Source organism: Petromyzon marinus, chromosome 35 (genome assembly GCF_048934315.1).
Source record: "Petromyzon marinus isolate PM22_M1 ecotype Great Lakes invasive population chromosome 35, UKy_Petmar_22M1.pri1.0, whole genome shotgun sequence".
NCBI classification, from domain to species: domain Eukaryota; kingdom Metazoa; phylum Chordata; class Hyperoartia; order Petromyzontiformes; family Petromyzontidae; genus Petromyzon; species Petromyzon marinus.
Genome location: NC_133701.1, coordinates 1,563,473 through 1,585,696, shown reverse-complemented (window position 1 = coordinate 1,585,696; position 22,224 = coordinate 1,563,473). Strand labels below are relative to the sequence as shown.

The 22,224-nt window shown below is 46.7% G+C and overlaps 2 protein-coding genes across 7 annotated transcripts in view; one reads left to right on the top strand and one right to left on the bottom strand.

The window, feature by feature from the left end:
• The window catches only part of LOC116948813 (single-stranded DNA-binding protein 2), a 163,841-nt gene extending 159,490 nt beyond the window's left edge, over positions 1–4,351 (top strand). For 3 of the 6 annotated variants that reach the window (XM_076071804.1, XM_076071801.1, XM_076071800.1), the window contains 4 exons: positions 70–320; positions 357–703; positions 826–1,552; positions 1,682–4,351. The gene's annotated coding sequence lies outside the window, so the exon portion shown is untranslated. Of the gene's footprint in view, positions 1–29; positions 321–356; positions 704–825; positions 1,553–1,681 lie in introns of all 6 variants that reach the window. The other 3 variants (XM_076071799.1, XM_076071802.1, XM_076071803.1) reach the window with 3 other exon arrangements.
• Positions 4,352–10,515: 6,164 nt separating this feature from the next.
• The window catches only part of LOC116948812 (uncharacterized), a 17,048-nt gene continuing 5,339 nt past the window's right edge, over positions 10,516–22,224 (bottom strand). Inside the window, exons 2-6 of the mRNA XM_076071805.1 lie at positions 17,510–17,662; positions 16,914–17,108; positions 16,029–16,103; positions 14,436–14,589; positions 10,516–13,725 (exon numbers count right to left, since the gene is read on the bottom strand). Coding sequence (XP_075927920.1) covers positions 13,532–13,725; positions 14,436–14,589; positions 16,029–16,103; positions 16,914–17,108; positions 17,510–17,635 — 744 coding nt within the window. The 5' untranslated portion in view covers positions 17,636–17,662 and the 3' untranslated portion in view covers positions 10,516–13,531. The remainder of the gene's footprint in view (positions 13,726–14,435; positions 14,590–16,028; positions 16,104–16,913; positions 17,109–17,509; positions 17,663–22,224) is intronic.

Below are 22,224 nucleotides of genomic sequence, written 5' to 3'. Positions count from 1 at the left end.
AAGTAACTTGGTGATAATGCTGGAAGAAGGTGGAGTCTTAAGTAACTTAGTTGGTGATAATGCTGGAAGGTGGAGTCTTAAGTAACTTAGTGATAATGCTGGAAGAAGGTGGAGTCTTAAGTAACTTAGTTGGTGATAATGCTGGAAGAATGTGGAGTCTTAAGTAACTTAGTTGGTGATAATGCTGGAAGAAGGTGGAGTCTTAAGTAACTTAGTTGGTGATAATGCTGGAAGAAGGTGGAGTCTTAAGTAACTTAGTTGGTGATAATGATGAAAGAAGGTGGAGTATTAAGTAACTTAGTTGGTGATAATGCTGGAAGGTGGAGTCTTAAGTAACTTAGTGATAATGCTGGAAGAAGGTGGAGTCTTAAGTAACTTAGTTGGTGATAATGCTGGAAGAATGTGGAGTCTTAAGTAACTTAGTTGGTGATAATGCTGGAAGAAGGTGGAGTCTTAAGTAACTTAGTTGGTGATAATGCTGGAAGAAGGTGGAGTCTTAAGTAACTTAGTTGGTGATAATGCTGGAAGAAGGTGGAGTCTTAAGTAACTTAGTTGGTTATAATGCTGGAAGAAGGTGGAGTATTAAGTAACTTAGTTGGTGATAATGCTGGAAGAAGGTGGAGTCTTAAGTAACTTAGTTGGTGATAATGCTGAAAGAAGGTGGAGTCTTAAGTAACTTAGTTGGTGATAATGCTGGAAGAAGGTGGAGTCTTAAGTAACTTAGTTGGTGATAATGCTGGAAGAAGGTGGAGTCTTAAGTAACTTGGTGATAATGCTGGAAGAAGGTGGAGTCTTAAGTAACTTAGTTGGTGATAATGCTGGAAGGTGGAGTCTTAAGTAACTTAGTGATAATGCTGGAAGAAGGTGGAGTCTTAAGTAACTTAGTTGGTGATAATGCTGGAAGAATGTGGAGTCTTAAGTAACTTAGTTGGTGATAATGATGAAAGAAGGTGGAGTCTTAAGTAACTTAGTTGGTGATAATGTTGGAAGAAGGTGGAGTCTTAAGTAACTTAGTTGGTGATAATGATGAAAGAAGGTGGAGTATTAAGTAACTTAGTTGGTGATAATGCTGGAAGAAGGTGGAGTCTTAAGTAACTTAGTTGGTGATAATGCTGGAAGAAGGTGGAGTCTTAAGTAACTTAGTTGGTGATAATGATGAAAGAAGGTGGAGTCTTAAGTAACTTAGTTGGTGATAATGTTGGAAGAAGGTGGAGTCTTAAGTAACTTAGTTGGTGATAATGATGAAAGAAGGTGGAGTATTAAGTAACTTAGTTGGTGATAATGCTGGAAGAAGGTGGAGTCTTAAGTAACTTAGTTGGTGATAATGCTGGAAGAAGGTGGAGTCTTAAGTAACTTAGTTGGTTATAATGCTGGAAGAAGGTGGAGTATTAAGTAACTTAGTTGGTGATAATGCTGGAAGAAGGTGGAGTCTTAAGTAACTTAGTTGGTGATAATGCTGAAAGAAGGTGGAGTCTTAAGTAACTTAGTTGGTGATAATGCTGGAAGAAGGTGGAGTCTTAAGTAACTTAGTTGGTGATAATGCTGGAAGAAGGTGGAGTATTAAGTAACTTAGTTGGTGATAATGCTGGAAGAAGGTGGAGTCTTAAGTAACTTAGTTGGTGATAATGATGAAAGAAGGTGGAGTCTTAAGTAACCTAGTTAGTGATAATGCGATAAGAAGGTGGAGTCTTAAGTAACTTAGTTGGTGATAATGATGGAAGAAGGTGGAGTCTTAAGTAACTTAGTGGTAATGCTATAAGAAGGTGGAGTCTTAAGTAACTTAGTTGGTGATAATGTTGGAAGAAGGTGGAGTCTTGAGTAACTTAGTTGGTGATAATGCTGGAAGAAGGTGGAGTCTTAAGTAACCTAGTTAGTGATAATGCGATAAGAAGGTGGAGTCTTAAGTAACTTAGTTGGTGATAATGATGGAAGAAGGTGGAGTCTTAAGTAACTTAGTGATAATGCTATAAGAAGGTGGAGTCTTAAATAACTTAGTTGGTGATAATGCTGGATGAAGGACCTGGATCCATGGACTCGGCGAGGCTGACTTCCCAACATTACCATCCTCGCATGGGCAGTGTTCTCGTGAACGAATCGGCCAGTGGCTATTGGTTCCATGTGAATAGTGGAGAGAATGACTCTCATCCCAGATGTGTAGTGGTTTGGTCATGGGCACGCAAGTGCAAATGCACAGCTGTCAACCCATACGATTTTCCCGTTTTCTTGTACAGGGAAATTGAGTTTTCACGTCCATACAGCGTACAGCCGTTTCAATACAGGCAACATTTTTTTAGATTAATAAGGGCACGGGGTGACCAATCAAGTCTGAATTGGTCTGTAATAAGATAGGCGCTGATAAGGTGGTTGACAGGTATGCAAATGCCACGAGATAATATAGGTCTGGGAAGCCAAAAGGCTGGTGGACTAAAATGTACTTTTATTTGAACGTGGAGACAATGAAGTTCTGTCAATATATACCGGCATCTATAATTTATCCTCCACAACAAGGCACACTGATATTCTTGGTTCTTTCGGTAAAGTCGTGTAGAAAGGAAACAATTAAATAATAAGCATAAGGTATATAAAATAATAATTTTGTATTATTTTGTTTCCCTTCTACGTGACTTTACCGAAAGAACCAAGAATATGAATCCCTGCAGTCACGAAAGCTTTAAATCAAAAGGCACACTGAGATATGTTAACGTGTGCTTTATGCAACAGTCCACGTTTTCTGTTTCCTTCTGTTGGCATGTGTAGGACACGTCTTGTGTTGGGTAACTACAGTAAATGCTTTGAAATCCCACTCACTCTTAGCCCACATTTATCGTGAGTTCCATAACGTAATTGTGTGCACATGGAAATGAGGCTCTACAACCCCAACGTAACTGTTATCGTAATCTGCTTGCCAATATTTGCAGTGCTCTTGAATTTGGGCCACGTTTCAGCATTGGTCATGGTGACATTTAACTTTAAGGCCGGTTGATATGTCGTCACTGTCTTGAAATGTTTCTAGTATAATGCAGGATTTAATTTTACAAAAATAATAAAACGTGTGTCGTGATGTAACACACCCAAGCATTCCTACATCAGGTGATGAGTGTATAGTGGTGGGGTATCTGCGGCCAAGTCCCTGTTGTTTCTTAAAATGCTTTTTATTTCTCTCAATTATTATGCATTCTGACTCTTCTCGCCTTCCCCCACCATTGCAAATGGAGACATTAAGCTGTTACCTGCAGTTGCCACTCCTTAAAGACATGATTGTAAATGGAGACATTTGTACTGTGGACAGTTTCTAACGGTTGGTATTCACAGTTCTTTGGTCAGTGTTGCTCGAACTTAGAACCACGAGCTTAGCCTTGTGGGCTTCGGCAGACAACTTCACGGAAGCCTCGCGTCCGTCATGAACGTGGCTCGGTGTTTAAACAAAATAATCAAACGAACGGCCCCGTAACGTCAAACCACAGTCATTCAATTGGCTCTGCCATTGCAAATTCTCACCGCTTATTCAAGCCCACACGAATATTTTGGGCGATACCATTTATAGATATCCCACTAAAAATAAAGTGAGAAATCATAAAGGAACAACGCTTTAATTTACAAGTCTCGACAATGTATTCAACCAATAACAACATAATTATCGGCTGTTATCCCCCCCCCACCCTCCTTTGTAAAGGTCGCTGCTCACGGCATTCAGTCGCTTGTCGAGAGGAGAGTTATGTGCTCGTTCCGTGTCAGTGGGGTATCTGTACGTCGAGCACCCTGGACATTGCTACTTTGAACTTCACCACAATGGCCTCTCCGTGATGACCCTGGGATGATTTACTCTGAAGTGAAACAATATCATGAACTGTTGATGAAAAACAAGCTGTCTTAGCTTCCATCGGTGTTTCAAAATTCTTTAAGCGTCCTGTATTTTGAATAAATGTGTAGACATGAGTTACTGTATCAGACGGTTAATGACACTGAACATTTGATATTATAATTAAATAATAGCCATTGATTAAACTAATAACCCTTGCATGCCTTTTTATGTTCTAAAGATGAAGCCATTTCTTAAGATAAAACGAAAATGAAAAAAACCACTACGATATTTGAAGGGTTATAGTGTAAAGGTTTGGAAATGTCGCGTGATAACATGGTGACTGTGTTTTAAAAGTACGAAGTTTCAGTGGCTTGTTTTTATATAAAGAAAGGGTAAGAATAAAGCATAAGGTATAAAGAATGAGAAAAGAAAAATGTATTTGCCATGTCCAAGTCTTCTGATGTCCCCTGTTTTAAAGACCAAGTGAAAAATAGCATTCATCGTTTGTAAATATAAAATCAGTGCAGGCGTGAAAATCCTGTTTGCTGACGTCTTCTCCAGCACTGATCTTTTCATTTGTAGTAATTGTGAGAGCTTCTGTTTGTGGGTACGTGTGTGTGTGTGCTTGTGAGAGCTTCTGTAAGTACGTGTGTGTGTGTGATTGTGAGAGCTTCTGTATGTAGGTACGTGTGTGTGTGCTTGTGAGAGCTTCTGTAAGTACGTGTGTGTGTGATTGTGAGAGCTTCTGTATGTAGGTACGTGTGTGTGTGCTTGTGAGAGCTTCTGTATGTAGGTACGTGTGTGTGATGTATGTACATGTGTGTGTGTGTGATTGTGAGAGATGTAGGTACATGTGTGTGTGATTGTGGGGAGCGGTAGTGTAGCGGTTAGCGCGCTGCGCTATGAACCTTGCGACCCGGGTTCAATTCCCGCTCGCGGCCAACACCAGTGACGATTATCTGAACCGGTCCTGGGCCTCCCCTAGGTCGACTCAGTGTCAAATGAGTACCTGGTGCGGTGGATAAAAACATTGCCACTGGGGAGACTAAGGCGGTCGGGCATGGTGCTGGCCACCCACCCCCTCGTGTACCGTTCTGGCCTTCATAGGTGCTCGCTAACAGCACTTGCCCCTACAGTCTGTTAAGGCTATACGGGGGATTTTTGTCTTTGTGTGATTGTGAGAGATGTATGTACATGTGTGTGTGATTGTGAGAGATGTAAGTACATATGCGTGCACGTATGATTTTGGTGCATAAACCTGCACATACCAAATGGGAATGGGGAAGATATTCATGCCACCAACTCTTCTTCAAACTAATATCCGATCCTGTTATATTTTTTGGGCATCTCTGTTTGCAGTATTTAATTCCTTCCCGTTACGATTTCACCACAGCTCATGCCAAGACCCTTGCATTGTTATACACCTTGTTTTTTTTCATTTATGGGTTTTAAATGTGATACATTAATTGTAAAGCGAAATCAAAGTGTAAAAAATAACAAATATTTTCATTTTAGCACGTAACCTGGTTAATAAAACACATTGTGTGCTGCTATGGTTATTGCGTTTCCTGTAGGATTCACCATTGTGCAACAGTATTTCATTGCAACCATTATAAATCAGTATAAATATACTGATCACACCACGCCAGAGTAAGCCGTGTTTATACCACACAGCAGCAGCAGCAGCGTGGAGACCACTCGCAATGCCACTTAAGGCCAGCATTGATGATGTACACGTGCATTGCGCACCTCCCATTTGCACGGTTAGCTACGTACGGTGCTAAAGAAGTTCAACCTACAGACATGATGATGATGAGAGTGTGGGCCTTTCAAACTGGCACCGCTGGGTTTCTGAATTCGTATCCAGGCAAGCCACTCATTTGACCGGGTTCTCAAGTGTAGTGAGTGGATGGTGTCAACCCGGTCACCAATGACTGCACACACATACACACACAAACTATTCGATTTGTTTTTTTCAATATGGGAACATTCTTGTTCTTGGTATACATGTCAGTTTCATTGCCAATATGCAGTTCCCTCGTGGTAAGTATTACGAATATAAACCTCTTGATGCAAACGCTCAGGGCACTGCCGACAGATGGGCCTGCACCAGAGGGACTTGTAGAGGACATTTTGCCTTCTTTTCCACGCTGATCAGACGTCTCGGAATGAGGTGATAAACACCCACGGTGTTACACCTCGTTCTACAATCATCATCGTCATCATTCCTGACATGGCGTGGGTGGGTTCACGACAACCGGGAGAAGACCCCCCCGGGGCCGGACCAGGGCCACGCTGCTGCTGACGGGACGACTTCACTCGGCTGGCCTGGGAACGCCGCCTGGGAATTCTCCAGGAAGAGCTACAGTCTCTGTATGGTAGTGTATAGTAGTGTATAGTAGTGCAGTGTACAGTAATGTATAGTGTAGTGTATAGTGTAGTAGTGCAAGAGTGTGTCACCAGGGAGAGGGAGGTGTGGACCGCCACGACTCAACACGCTGCTGTAGTGCATAGTAATGTAGTATATAGTGTATGATGTAGTGTATAGTAATGTAGTATATAGTGTATGATGTAGTGTATAGTGTGGTAGTGTATGATGTAGTGTATAGTGTAGTAGTGTATGATGTAGTGTATAGTGTATGATGTAGTGTAGTAGTGTATGATGTAGTATATAGTGTAGTAGTGTATGATGTAGTGTATAGTGTATGATGTAGTGTATAGTGTAGTAGTGTATGATTTAGTGTATAGTGTAGTAGTGCAAGAGTATGTCACCAGGGAGAAGGAGGTGTGGACCGCCACGACTCAACACGCTGCTGTAGTGTATAGTAATGTAGTATATAGTGTATGATGTAGTGTATAGTGTAGTAGTGTATGATGTAGTGTACAGTGTATGATATAGTGTAGTAGTGTATTATGTAGTGTATAGTGTATGATGTAATGTATAGTGTAGTAGTGTATGGTGTAGTGTATAGTGTATGATGTAGTGTATAGTGTAGTAGTGTATGGTGTAGTGTATAGTGTATGATGTAGTGTATAGTGTAGTAGTGTATGATGTAGTGTATAGTGTATGATGTAGTGTATCGTGTAGTAGTGTATGATGTAGTGTATAGTGTATGATGTAGTGTATAGTGTAGTAGTGTATGATGTAGTGTATAGTGTATGATGTAGTGTATAGTGTATGATGTAGTGTATAGTGTAGTAGTGTATGATGTAGTGTATAGTGTAGTAGTGTATGATGTAGTGTATAGTGTATGATGTAGTGTATAGTGTAGTAGTGTATGATGTAGTGTATAGTGTAGTAGTGTATGATATAGTGTATAGTGTATGATGTAGTGTATAGTGTAGTAGTGTATGATGTAGTGTATGATGTAGTGTATAGTGTAGTAGTGTATGATGTAGTCTATAGTGTAGTAGTGCAAGAGTGTGTCACCAGGGAGAGGGAGGTGTGGACCGCCACGACTCAACACGCTGCTGTAGTGTATAGTAATGTAGTATATAGTGTATGATGTAGTGTATAGTGTAGTAGTGTATGGTGTAGTGTATAGTGTATGATGTAGTGTATAGTGTAGTAGTGTATGATGTAGTGTATAGTGTATGATATAGTGTAGTAGTGTATGATGTAGTGTATAGTGTATGATGTAGTGTATAATGTAGTAGTGTATGGTGTAGTGTATAGTGTATGATGTAGTGTATAGTGTAGTAGTGTATGGTGTAGTGTATAGTGTATGATGTAGTGTATAGTGTAGTAGTGTATGATGTAGTGTATAGTGTATGATGTAGTGTATAGTGTAGTGTATGATGTAGTGTATAGTGTATGATGTAGTGTATCGTGTAGTAGTGTATGATGTAGTGTATAGTGTATGATGTAGTGTATCGTGTAGTAGTGTATGATGTAGTGTATAGTGTATGATGTAGTGTATAGTGTATGATGTAGTGTATAGTCTAGTAGTGTATGATGTAGTGTATAGTGTATGATGTAGTGTATAGTGTATGATGTAGTGTATAGTGTAATAGTGTATGATGTAGTGTATAATGTATGATGTAGTGTATAGTGTAGTAGTGTAGTAGTGTATGATGTAGTGTATAGTGTATGATGTAGTGTATAGTGTATGATGTAGTGTATAATGTATGATGTAGTGTATAGTGTAGTAGTGTAGTAGTGTATGATGTAGTGTATAGTGTATGATGTAGTGTATAGTGTAGTAGTGCAAGAGTCTGTCACCAGGGAGAGGGAGGTGTGGACCGCCACGACTCAACACGCTGCTGCCACCACGACCCTCACCAGGACAAGCGGACTGAGAAACCCACGAATCTTCCATTTTAAAATACCACCCGTGATGGCTGAGTGCTCAACAGCCATTAGCGCCTTGGGTACATCATGCTCCTTGACCCACCCTGGCACACACCTCGACGAAAACACACAAAAAATAGTTTTGCGAAAACAAGAAACCTCCTCCTCCTCCTCGAGAGAGAGAGAGCGGTGCTGCTTTGCAACACAGCCCCTGCAACACATTATAGCCGCCAAAGTTGATTTAACCCCCTGCCGCTGTTGATGACATTGCAAACACGAAGCCCCCGAGGCGAGACTCGCTATGTTCATAAAGCGGTCGTCGTGCGCGCTTGTTCTCAAATCTCAACCCCTTCCCTGGTGATGCCGCCTCGGTGTTCAGTGCCGCTTGCTAAACAAAACACAAGGGGGGTCAGTGAAGGGTTGAGGGACGCGTCCAGTTGGAGGCTTGGCTGACTCAGAGATTGTAGCAGCAGTAACGAGGGTTGAGTCTTGGATGAAAACGTTTAGGATATTCGCTTTTAAAGATGTGTTGTTTTTTTGTTTTTTTTACACGGCGTAATGCGGTGAAGGCGTCTTCGTGCCATCGACGTGAAGTCGACAGATGGCAACGTGGGGCCGCTTTTGACAGGCGAAGGAGGCACGTGGAGCCACTGACGGCCTCTCGAATCCAAAACAAAAACACATTCGGCTCATCTGGCTTCTTTGTTGTGCTTTTTGTTTTTCCTTTCTCAGATGAATCCCAACATCGGCAGCGCGCATGCCTCGTGTCGACTGCCCCTCTCTGGCTCTCTCGTCTCATTCTCTCTCCCCCGTTGTGCACAGCGGCAGAGAGAGCAGCAAACATCCAAAACCTGCGCCCTCCGCCGTCTCCAGCAACCGCAGACGGCCCGCACGGCGAGCAGATGCCCTCATCCAGCAGTGGAGTGACAACTGCGCTCCCCCACCGTGTGCGAGTTTGCTCTCGTCGTGTTTCCTGTCGCTGTGATTCCTACGCTTCTCACCTAGTGCGCACTTGCCCTGTGCATGCACACGGCCTATGCGAGTGTGTGTTTTTTTGTATGCATATCGAGTTGCAATCATTCTTTGGTTATATTTTTGGTGGACCAAAAATAAATATTTTCATGTGTCTAAGTTGTAAACTTTACGGTGGCGCAGTGGTCACCGCGATATAAACCCCGTGACCTGAGTTTACTTCCTCGTCACGGCTAGCATCAGTGGAAAGTTCTGTGGTCACCAACCCACCACACTACTGACCAGTTTAGTGAAGCATGGTCTCGCGACCCCCGTGACCGACACGCTGTGGGAAGGTTTTCATCCAGCAGTAGACCGACGAGGGCTTTAAATTATGACTTTAAATGCAACAGTCACTATAAACACTGCTGCTATTTGTTGCCTGAGAAAACAACCCGAGCTTTCAGGCAGCAAACTTTCAAGGTCAATATTTTACATGGGCAGTGACGCAGCACCATCGACTTTGGCTGGCTTTGTACTCTCAGAACTTGTCAACAAGCCATGGCAGAGTTCACATTCGTTTAACCTTGATTTATTTTTGCCCAGCACATGCTCTTTCAATTTGTCTGGTATTGCCGCTACTTAGAGAGCATACCCTCTTGTCAAAAATGATAGCATCTTTATAGGTCTCGCATTTTTATTTATTTACATATTACTATTATTATCCGACTTTTCCCCGTAAGTTCCCACTTGCCCATTCTTGTAACCTCTGTCAACTCCAATTAATCGCAGTATTTACCCGAATGCCAAACGGACACGTCAACATTATTGTAATTACCCACCCCGCGTGTTCCCCCCAAGATCCCCCCCACCCCACATCGCTGCAGCACGCCCCATGTACATCTACGGTTTAAATGTGAGCGACATTCCGTGGTCTGCATCTCGGCAGTTCACTTAAGACAGCGGTCTGGCATCCTCTTGCAAGTCCCTTCGTTCTGCATTGCCAAGACGGCCACGCAGCCACCCCAGCAGGGTACAGCAGCAGCAGCAACAACAACAACAACAGGACACGTGGACACCTTCTCACTGCCACCCCGGCTATCACAGGCCACCACTCAGTGGCACAACTTAGTTTTAATTGTCATCGTTTGGTTTTGCCTTTTCCTCTTAAGATTTGCTGCTGTTGGGTGGAATCTCATCAGACGTAATTATCCCGTGTTAAGGGAACAGCTTCTGGACGTTTGACATGACGAACCGCTTCTCAGGGTCCCATTGATGGCTTCTTATCTCGCCTCTAATGCCCGAGTATTGAGTTGTACATGACTTGGCAGTCGAACCAAATGGTGATATGGCTGTGAGAGATCAAATATGTTGAATTTAGTCATTAGGAAAAATACTCGAATTTAATACGAATAGAATTGTTAATACAAATGTGAGGCTGCATACCCAAGTGAAAAGAAAAAAATATAAATGAAGTTAGAATTATTGAGAATTTATTAAAATATGATTAACACGTCGATGCAATTTTTCTAAATTTGTATTTACGAATGACCTTGAAAAAATACTTTATGACTCAGATATGATATACGATCCAGTTTAAGTTCTTAAAAAAGACATTAATGTATGTCAGTAATGTTTGACGATATGTGTGGCTCAGAATTACTGTAGTTATCTGCATTGCAAACAATTGTGACAGCAGGGTTATACATATACAGTTTGTAAAAGCACGTGACGATATTAACTTTACAGGTAGAATAACAAACTCGCTGACATTAGGCGAATCCTTTTTCATACAAATAAAATCATTTTTTTTTTAAAGTTTAGTTAAATAGTATGGATAAATTATTATTTTTTCTTTATAACAATGCCACCATCCACAGGAGTCTTCACATTGATGGCATATGACTGCCGCCACATTTCCAATACCTCTTCGAGCAAAACACGTGTCGATACGAAATGGAAACGATTATTTCATTTTAAGCATTTTACTCTATTGCATAAAGTTATCGTCATGTAAATATGTTTGAACAACATGTCGAATGGAGTTAAGTGGATGACATTTCAAAATACATCGGAGGTCTTCAATCGAGACGCACTCAAAGCTGCCAGTGCACACCTTAGAGCACGTCCAGATTTGGCCACAGGATAACCATCGAACAAAGATGGTGGTCACCGCGTCGCGCGCCTTTCAGATGCACTGCTCTTGCAGCCATGTGGAACGCTCTTCCTTCCGGTATGTAGAAGCAACTGGAGCTTTGCACTTTGAAATCTAGAGTGAAAACGAATTTCTTTAGAACTGCGTTTTGTGTTTAGTTTGTTGTCCTTCCAACGCACCTCCGATTAGCACAGTTGGCTACGTACGGTGCGAAAATGATTTCAACGTGCGCACATTTAATTGGGCTCGCAGCCACATGAGACGCACCTCTTCACAATGGCCTGCAAATGACATCCATCACTGCAAAAACTTTGGGCGCAGTAATCGGGTACGAGAGGAGAATATGTTCTATCTGGGAACAACATTGCTTCTCATTTAAATCGCTCGGCCACGTCTGAGGTGTGTGTTAATGTGTGGCCCACGAAAGGTATTTGAAGGTCCTGTTTGGTGCTTAAGAAGAAAAAACTAATCTCTGCCCCAGAGCCAAAGCCCGAGGCGAGCAAGATATTTGTTCTCGAGAGACGCTGGAGATGATCAAGAGGCGTCGCGTGCTCAGGTTGAATTGTGAGGCCGACCTGCAACGGGCAGCTGAGCGACCAGATTACACACTCTCTCAGGAGTGACGCAGATCGTTGGGTCCAGGTGACTGTCGAGGGGCGAGGGAGCCCCCATTGTTCAAGTGACTCTCACACTCCACGTGACACCCTTTGATGCCCCCTGCTCTAAGCCTTGACCCTGGTGGGTTTTCCTATAAGTGCAACTCGTGGAAGCCTCTTGAACATACCTGGATGAAGGACAAGGCCCTCTGAGCTCAGTTATTCGCGCAGTAGTATCGGGCGGTAAATTTTGATGATGATGATGAAGAATATCAAGCCTGCTCTCTTAAGCAGCGGTGCGTTGGTTCTGGCTGCTGAATTACTGGTGGCAGATGTCCCACCTGTTTATAACCATTGTCATAACGCTCTAAATTGTCATGAATGGTTGAATAATTCGCAGCCCTATGTCAATCGAGTGTGGACTAAAGTCTCCCCATGCTGTATCGGTCACGGAGGTTGTTTGTCTGCACTTCACCTCACTGGCTAATGTGTGAAAGGGGAAACCCGGGATCAGTTCCAATATCTCCCGCTACTGACGTCAGCTGTGGGCAGGAATCAAACTCGGGTAGCCGAACCCACAGCAAAATGTCCCGTTTGGATGACGCTTGAGGTCAGACGGAAAATAAAGCTACTTCCGTTTTGCCCGATTAGATTCTCTTGATGGCCACCGAGAGGCCAAATGCCAAGAGCTCTGAAACACCTTCAGAAACAGAACATGTATACTTTCACAGATGTCCAGGAGGTAACCTTCATCTAGCAGCGGGTCCAGGACGGTGCATCTCACCGTATGGGCTCACAGTCGGGGTCAAGCAGTGCTCACGAGACCCTGGCCGAGAGCTACCGATGGGCCAGAGCCAGTGTTGGCATTGTGGGCATCAGGGGTGTAAACAATTCCACCCTCTCTCCCCTAGCCCCCACCATGATCTGATGAATTGTCACGATTTGAGAACGCAATTCTCTTGATCTGTCATGTTTGTTCTGTTTCATTCGTGTCATTGGCCTCAATCTTAACTCAACCTATCATTTGCATTCAAATGCAAATTTCACGAATTGTGAATATTTCTATGCCGTGCAACAGAAGCGCAGGGATATATTTTAATCGATGGATCTTGTCATCATGATGTAAGTGCTGGTTTCACAGCGTGAAGAGCGGTGGCCTGGTGGTTATTGAGATGACCAACAACTCGAGGCAGCCAGGAATTGGCATTCCCGCCCACGCTCACAACGGGAATTCATAACTCAGCCTAAGCAAGGCCTCCCCTAAGTTGACCCACATGAAAAAAGTGCCTCTTCAGCGTCGTGTCGAGATCAGCTGTGGAGAGACCGTGGCCGATTTTGATCTCTCCACCCCCTCAGGTTCTGTGTTGGATTTTGCAGGTTCCTATTTATCCCTGCAGTTGGATCAGACTAAAGGAGAAGATGTTTTTATACGCACGCGCGTGTGTGTTTCAAACAAGATGACAGAGCAGACTCTCGGTCTGTTGACAGATAGCCCGAGACCCGGTCGCAGACCCTCCACAATGTTGCGGGCTCACCGCCCTGACACATGCGGCGTCGTCCGCGACCACGCCGACACCGCGATTTACGGCCGATGATGTCACGCAAAGTAGGGAGGGGGAGGGGGGGTGCACGGATCGGTAAATCTCACGCACCGGCGCACGTCACGGACGTGACGGCCGCGGCGACGGGGATTTCGTTTCGAGACCGGGGTGGCAGGGAGACGACCCCGACGGCCATCACTCGTAGTAAACGCCGAAGATGGTCGCGACGCAGAAGCGCGCCCCTCGGCGGTAGTGGTGGGAGGCGAAGGCGTCGGCGGCCGGGTCCCAGAGGCAGCGGCTCGCCACCACCACCTGCTCGCGCTCCCAGCTGCCCAGCGTCACGCTCACGATCAGCTTGTAGCGCGTGGGGGTCTGCTCCTTGGCACGAGCTGTGCGGGAGGAGGGGGAGACGCGGCGTGCAGAGGGGGAGCTCCGGTTGGCACGCTTGGATGCCTCGGCGTGGCGAGAGCGCATCTCGACCATTCACAATGCCCTGCTGCAGTTCAACCAAGAGTTCCCCCGGTGGCAGCTGTCCCTGTATGTTGACTCGAGCAAGGGCCAGACGAGTTTAACCCGGCGACAAGATCCTGAATGTCACATGAGGGAGACAATGGGGCCTCCTTCGAGAAACTGGGACTGTTCTGGCCCCACCGGGATATTTGGCAGCGTTAATTGTTGGAGTTAATTTGTTTGAATGCTACAGCTACACCTTGACGTGGAACGGTGTCCCCCTTTGATCCACCGAACCAGTTGGATGCAAAAGTGAAAGATGTGCCACAAATGAACAACAACACCTTGCTGATCTTATCAAGGAGCGTAAACCATCACGCGAATTCCGGTTACGCTCGCAGCGGCTTTTGGATAGCCATTAAACAAAGACGGTGACTTCAGATGCGCTTCTGTGGCCGTCTGGAACGCTCTTCCTTCCGATATTCAGAAGCCACTGGAGCTGTGAACTAGCACTGCTTTTTGTGTTTAGTTTGTTGTCCTACCCCCGCACCTCCGACGAGCACGGTTGGCTACGTACGGTGCCAAAGAAGTTCAACACACACACAAGTACATAACACGCAGCGCTCGCCATCGGCCGTGGGTGCTGTACCCTTGATCTCCTCGCTGAGCAGCGGCGCGAGGCGAGCGCAGGCGGCAGCGTCGAGCGCCTCCCCCTCCCCCAGGTGCCGAGTCAGCGTCTCCTCCAGCAGGCGCTCCAGGCGCTCCACGGGAAAGCTTTCGTGGCCGGCCCCAGCCGAGCCACCCTTGACGAAAGAGACGGGAGGTTATTATTTGACTTGTTTATTATCACGCTTGCTTACCCACAGGAAAGCCTCACTCGGTTCCAAGGCTCTTTGCGGGAGCGTCCTGCCAAGTTTTCGTAGCAGGAGGCGATGCTGCTGCTGCGTATAATCCCATTTGAGTAGTGTGCAGCTACATTTTCAGAATTGGGATGTTTGGCCAACACCAGTGACCTTGTACAGGCAGACCTCGCTGAGCGCGACCCCTGTAGAACGCTGATTCAGTTATGGTGCTCTTTGGCCCGGGGAATTTTTTTACAAAAAAAAATCTGAAAATCTGAATGGTGCTTACGAGTGAGCGCTGGTCTGGGAGGCGTAGCCGGCCCCATCGTTTGCTCAGCCAATGGGAGCGACGCACACCGAGGCAACTAGACCCCAACCCACGAAATTCGATTAGCACGACTCACGGTGCGTATATGTGTGTATGTTGAACTTCTTTCGCACCGTACATAGGTAACCGGTCTAGGGGAATGATTACACACACAAAAGAGAGAAAATAGATTTTCACCCCAATGTTATTATAATCGTACGCTTATCCAGTTGAGAACTCGCGAGACCAGGACAGAGTCTCAGGCTCGACCTAAAATAAACTTCACGACAGATTTTGACTGAGGGCATCGCTCAGACCCGGATTGGGTTTTCGTGATGCCATGCTGAACAGTGCGCAGGACCGGTTCTGATATCACTCCACACCGATGTTCGTAGCTATGGCCTCAAATGCATTTCAAGTCTCCAGGTTCACAGCGCAGGCGCGCAAGCTCCTTAAAGTTAATATGCTTTAATTGCCAGAGAGCCCGCAGGGAGAACACAATTCCCAATCTGCAATCGGTGGGTTCGTAAAAAGCGTTGAAACAATAACAGTGCACGCGCCACTCCAGTGAGGGGCACTCGACTCCACTTACACCTTACGCTGCGCGAAATTACCCTTGCCGAGTATTTAATGCGCTAAGCTCGCGGGTTCCAAACGTTTGCAAATTCACGTCTGTGGTTATGCCCTTGAACACATCAACAAGGAAAGTGTCTCATGCAGTGAAGAATGTCTCTTGTTGTTCCTGGGGTTTTTTTAATACAAAAAATAATTGCAAAGTCTATTGGTATATAATGTTCATGTCTATAATGTTCATTTGTACGTAAATTAACATTTAGATAATGTTCAACACTAGGACTAGGCTGCAGGTGGACTGTCAACCACCAAACCCTCACGATCTTCCAGTACATGGGAAATTACATTGACCGCATTATTCATTGTAAAACTTCCAACTCTGAATGTCCTAACATTCACATGAAAGGTAGTCCGATCCGCGGCCAGGGCTAGCCCAATCTGGGCCACCCTTCACCTCACACGAGGGCCCATGCCGTCCCCACTGTCACACTGGCCCTCTGTGCCTCCTCGCGGAGTTCACCTCTGCCCCATGGTCGCCAGTGCCTGATCGCCCCTCCATCTGCTTCCTCTCTGCGATCCTCTGCGCCGTCTTCGCCTGCCGGGGGGACCCAAGGGGTGCAGGGTGAGTACCTCGCCGGGCGAATTATCCTGCGAGTTATAGATTCATTGCAAGAGCTTTGTTATTCCGCTTCATTTCTTGAAAAGCAAACGTTCCACGACGATGAGCAACGCCCCAATAATCCACGAGAGAAAAATCCCCATACGCGAAATGCGAGAGTGTTTATTGACTACGGCGTCACTTGCCCTGCACGGCAGGCGGCAGCGTTCGAGAGCGATTGTGAATGCCCACTCCAGACATCTGTTGATGGGCGGGTGAAATATATTATTGAAATCCTTAACTGATATTTATTTCATATTCTTAGCTCTTTCGGTAAAGTCACGTTGAAGGGAAACAATAAAATAATAAAATATATATAAAACAATAAAAATGTTCTCGACGTTTCGACCATAACACAACGTGACTTTACCGAAAGAGCTAAGAATATGAATTGCTGCAGTCACGAAAGCTTTAAATCAAAATTTGATATTTATTTATTTCCAGATCTTTGATTTCATCGGCGTTGAGATCATCGAACGATGTTTGCGCACGGCGGCATGGGCGAGACGGCTCAGGGAGTGTGTGTGTGTATATAGCGTTGGGACGACCAGCCATACAAGTCGATTAATCGGCTACAATTATAATCGGCTTATTTAACTGGAAAATAATGCAAGCGGGCCGTGCTGTTCACGGACGCGAGACCAAGTCCAGCACGATAATTTGTATTTTCATTTTGACAGACGCACGCACGCACGCACGTATCCACGTACATGGCCGTGTGTGCGCGTGTTTAAAATCCGCGAGCACCTTGAGGTTCCTGGTGAAGCGGCGGGCGGTGATGAGGCCGCGCAGGCTGAAAGGCGCCACGGAGCCGCGAGGGAGCACGGCGTGGCCGGGGATCGCGGCGGTGGCGGCGGCGGTGGCGTGGCCAGGAGGGGATTCGCGCTGCGCGGCCGGCATCGGTGCCTTCCTGCGGCTGCCTGGCACGGCTACGGGCGACGCCTGCAGAGAGGGGGGCGGCAGGCGTTGGTCGCGCGCTGGGGGGCGAGCGGGCGAGCGAGCGCCGTGCGTAATCTGCAAGCGGAGTCTCCACGGCGGTGTTCTCGAGTGAAGTAGTTGTTCAACTGTGGCAACGAAGTATTAATGAACTCGACGCGGTCGATGTTGTGTATGGCGCCCGCTCTCCCGGTCCGTCGCTGCGTTAAAGGCGACGACGTTGCGGAGCGGCAGATAATTTTACCCTGAAGATCCTCGACGTAGTTTCAAATGAAACGTCACAAATTCAACACCAAGTGACAATTGCATTTAGTTCGCCACGCTGGGTGGTGGAGGGTCTGGACACAAATTTGGCCAGATCATGACACGGACCAATTCAACGGAGAATGCCGAGCGACGTCGACTACCTGGGCAGGCTTGGGCGAGCCATGCTCCCTGGCCTTGTGGTTGTTGGTGGGTATTGGACTGGGGTGGACTGCAGGAGCCGTCCCCCTCGGAGGAAGAGGAACCGGGCTCCCAGCGTCCTTCACCATGAGAACACACGCACCGCTCCCCGCCGCCTGCATGCACCACGCACACAAACAACAAAGATCCCCCGTGTAGCCTTAACAGACTGTAGGGGCAAGTGCTGTTAGCGAGCACCTACGAAGGCTGGCACGGCACACGAGGGAGTTTGGGGGGGGCTAGCACAACGCCCACCGCCTTTGTCTCCCCAGTGGCGATGTTTACTTACACACCGCACCAGGTTCAGATAATCGTCACCTCTGTTAGCCGTGAGCTGGAATCGAACTCGGGTCGCCGGGTTCGTAGCGCGGTGGGCTAACCGCTCCACCACCGCTCCCCATGCACACGCACATTCACGCGCACACGAGCTAACGACCAAACATCCGTGTTGCATAATGTACGTTGACTGCCATACGAATAACCCAACCGGCAATGGATACGCATTGTAATTTAGATGTAATCATTAATCCCCTACACTTCGCACGTGCTGGGCTCACAACTGACGTTATCACAGCTAGCCCTCTATTTAATGAACGAAACAGGAGGACTTCTCCACAAGTCTGGCTGTCGCCTGATGAAGCTAGTTGTAATTACTGGCGAAACGTCGTACTCAGATTGTTAATGTTGTGGATATGCTCTCCAACACACCGGTGTGCTACTCGTAACGAATTGGCACGTTCTGTTGACGTGACAACCCTTACTAATTGGCTGTGTCGGGTGGTGGCGGGTTTAACGACACATTTATATTGACGCGATCTAACCCAAACCCTCCGCGTTTATCACGGCAATTCTACTCGTGTTACCCCTACGTGTTACCCCGACGTGTTACCCGGTTACCCCGACGTGTTACCCCTACGTGTTACCCCGACGTGTTACCCCGACGTGTTACCCCGACGTGTTACCCCTACGTGTTACCCCGACGTGTTACCCCGACGTGTTACCCGGTTACCCCTACGTGTTACCTCGAAGTGTTACCACGACGGCTAGCTTGAACGTGGATAAGAGGATGAATGCGCTGCTACCCCTCATCTGTAGATTGGTGAGGATAACAGCAGTCGTCAAATCGGAGCTGTGCAGACAACAGGAAGAGCGGCACGAGGACGGCGCAGGCGATGGGTTCAGGATAATGTTGCGAATCAGACACCAAACAATTACTTGGGAAAGTACAGGACACTGTTATGCAGTCCAATTAACGCTGCAGTGATTTCTCACCACGTGGGGTTTGGGGGAGCTGAACATCGGACTCTTTCTACAAATGTCCAACCACTCCGATGTCGGCTTCCCAGCGGCGTGCTGTCGCCACCATCGCAACGACGACGAGAAGAAGAAGAAGCCCACAACAGCTTCAAGAACATTCATTCGGAACGGAGCCATTCATCTTTTACCCCCCCCCCCCCCATTCCAATCCTGTCGAGAATCGCAACCCCAGGGAATGCTTCTGGGAATTTGGTGCCATTGACTCCCATGTCAATGGCACCACGGTGTGGAGAGTTAAACGAGCACTCCGGGTTTGCTAAGCAACACGATTATTCGACGGTCGGAGCCGAGTGTTGACAACCTTTCACCGCCACATAAAGCTGCCGACTCTAAGTGAACACTTTGCTTTTGTTGAGAATGCGTGGCCACTTTTCAAGTCGGGCTCGAGGAATGAAGAAAGCCGGCGTGGCCTCTCACAAGCCGCTCTGTTGACGCCACCTGATGCCGTCTTCAGGACACGTGCTCCTTTCCCAGCCCGTACGTTGTCGACTTTGGAATTCCGAATTCTTAAAATGCAGAAGGCTCCCTCCTCTATTGCAATATCTGCCGAAATGTCTGTCCCACTGATGCAGTTCACGGAGGATGATTATTAGGGATAGCCGACCGTATGTCACGAGTGAAGTGCTCGAACCTCTCGGCCCTGCTGCGGTGTTCATGCTGAACCTGGTGAACCGGCGTAGATGTTCTGTAGCTGTTAACGTCAGTGGCTGAGTGATATTTGAACCAGTCCTGGGCCACCCTCGCCTCGACCAAGCCGCACCGACGACCAGCGTGGTGAAGTATGGTCGACCGACTCCCCATCCGTGTCACGGCGTGGAGAGGACTTCATCCGTCAGTAGGTTCACAAAGGGCTGCAAATTATCATGATTGTTGCTACAGAGCTTGCGTTGTGTACAAAGAAGCATGGATTTACATTTGCGAACATTTGACAAAAATGCTGTGGAACTATTTGATATCTCCACGGAGAAAGCTCAATAATTAAAACCACTAAGCCATAGCCCATGCTGTTTTGACGAGGTTTATGATCTCACAACGATGTCTGCGTCGCCAATGCAACGAATGCCAAATTTGAATACGCCGACAGTATATGTTATATACTATGTGTGTACACTGCACGTGTGTGCTTTTGTTGCCCACGCGTTCCGTGAAAGTGGCAGCTTGTGTTTACTCTGTGTGTCGAGTGCGACACACAGCTGTGCGGTGGGTACACAAAGACAAAGATCCCCCGTGTAGCCGAAGTAGAATGTTGGGGCAAGTGCTGTTAGTGAGCACCTATGAAGGCCGGCACGACACACGAGGAGGTGAGTGGTCAGCACCACGCCCGGCCGCCTTTGTCTCCCCAGTGGCGATGTTTTTACACATAGCACCAGGTAATCAATTGAGGCTGAGTCGACCTAGGGGAGACCCAGGACCGGTTCAGAAAATCGTCACTGGTGTTGGCCGGGAGCGCAGCGCGCTACCGCTACACTGCCGCTCCCCAGGGGGCACACACTCACACTCTCACACTCACTCACTCTCACACACTCATTCACACTCACACACACACTCACTCAAACTCTCACTCACACACTCACACACTCTCACTCACACACTCACTCACTCTCGCACTCACTCACACACTCACTCACTCTCGCACTCACACACTCACACTCACACACTCACTCACACTCACTCACTCACACACTCACACAAACTCACACACTCTCGCACTCACACACTCACTCACACTCACACACACACACTCACTCACACACTCACACACACACTCACTCACACACATACTCACACACACACTCTCACTCACACACTCACTTTCACACTCATTCACACACTCAATCACACACTAACTCACACACTCACACACACACTCTCACACTCACTCACACACTAACTCACACACTCTCACACTCACTGACACACTAACTCACACACTCACTCACACTCAATCACACACTCATTCACACACTCACACACTCACTCACTCACACACTGACACACACTCTCACACTCACTCACACTCTCACTCACACACTCTCACACTCACTCACACACTCATACACTCATTCACACTCACACACTCATTCCCACTCACACAGTCACACACACTCTCACACTCACTCACACACACACTCACACACTCATTCACACTCACACACTCACTCTCACACTCACACTCTCACACACACTCACTCACACTCTCACACACACTCACTCACACACTCATTCATACTCAAACACTCACACTCTCACACACTCTCACACTCCCCGTGTTTGCCAGCTTGTTACGTGGCAACCCGCAAACTGACGTCTCGTCGCAAGTTATCGATTTTATCTTTTGTAAACTAAACCAGCAACGGGCAATGCCTATGGCTGCCTGGTCTGCACCTTACACGGGCAACGTCTGCAATGGATAACAAAAATCCACAGTGCGTGTTTGTGCCGTGTGTGTCTGGGTTTACATCCAGATTACAAGAGAGTTAGAGACACCTCTGTTGGAGCCAAAAGAGATAATCTGGCTCACAAGGACATTTTTGTGAATCTAAATCTTTGCTTCCTATATGCGACGCTTTGCCAAAGCGGGAGAGAGATGTGTGGGAGCTTCAGAGAGTGAGAGGGAGCGTCATATGTTTGCGAAGAGGAATCTAGGAGAAGATCTGCCTGCAGAGTAGACGGAATCACGGAAATTGCAGGGCCCAATAGATATGCACCTGCTCAAGTATTATTGCACAGTTTTTCCCAAGGTAGCCTAACACATCGGAAATCGGTGGTTTGACGTGGCACGGTGATTCGAGCGCTGTACCGTGCACCCCGTCACCTGGATTCAATTCCCGACCATGGCTAACATCAGTGGCGAGTGATACCTGAACGGGATCCGCAAGCCCCTTGCATCCCACCTCCCTGACGTACCCGCGCCGACAGCACAACTAAATATTCTGATTCTGAGTGTCATAGGGAATCCCCGGCATCCCTCCCCGTGCCACGGGGAGACCTCCATCCAGCAGTGGATTTGAAAAGGGGGGTTGTAGATGATAACGTTGTGTTTATCTGCTCTCTCGCCTCGTCCTCATGATGAATGTATCTGACATTTTGCTGACTCGCAAATGACACCACGCATCCTGGTATCTTGAGTTAACGCCTGGTTACACAAATAAACTAACTAAAACTGTGTGGTAACTGGACAGCATCTATGAATGCTTAATTGTTTTGACTGCATGCACCCCACGCGCGTTTTCCATTCATTGTAACTACCTAAGATAAGAAATGCTGTCACGTTGTCCATATTCTTTTACGGTCAAATGTGCATCAGCGTTGGCCTGCATTGAAATTTGCGGAGCAGTTCAGCTTTGATTGGACGTACATG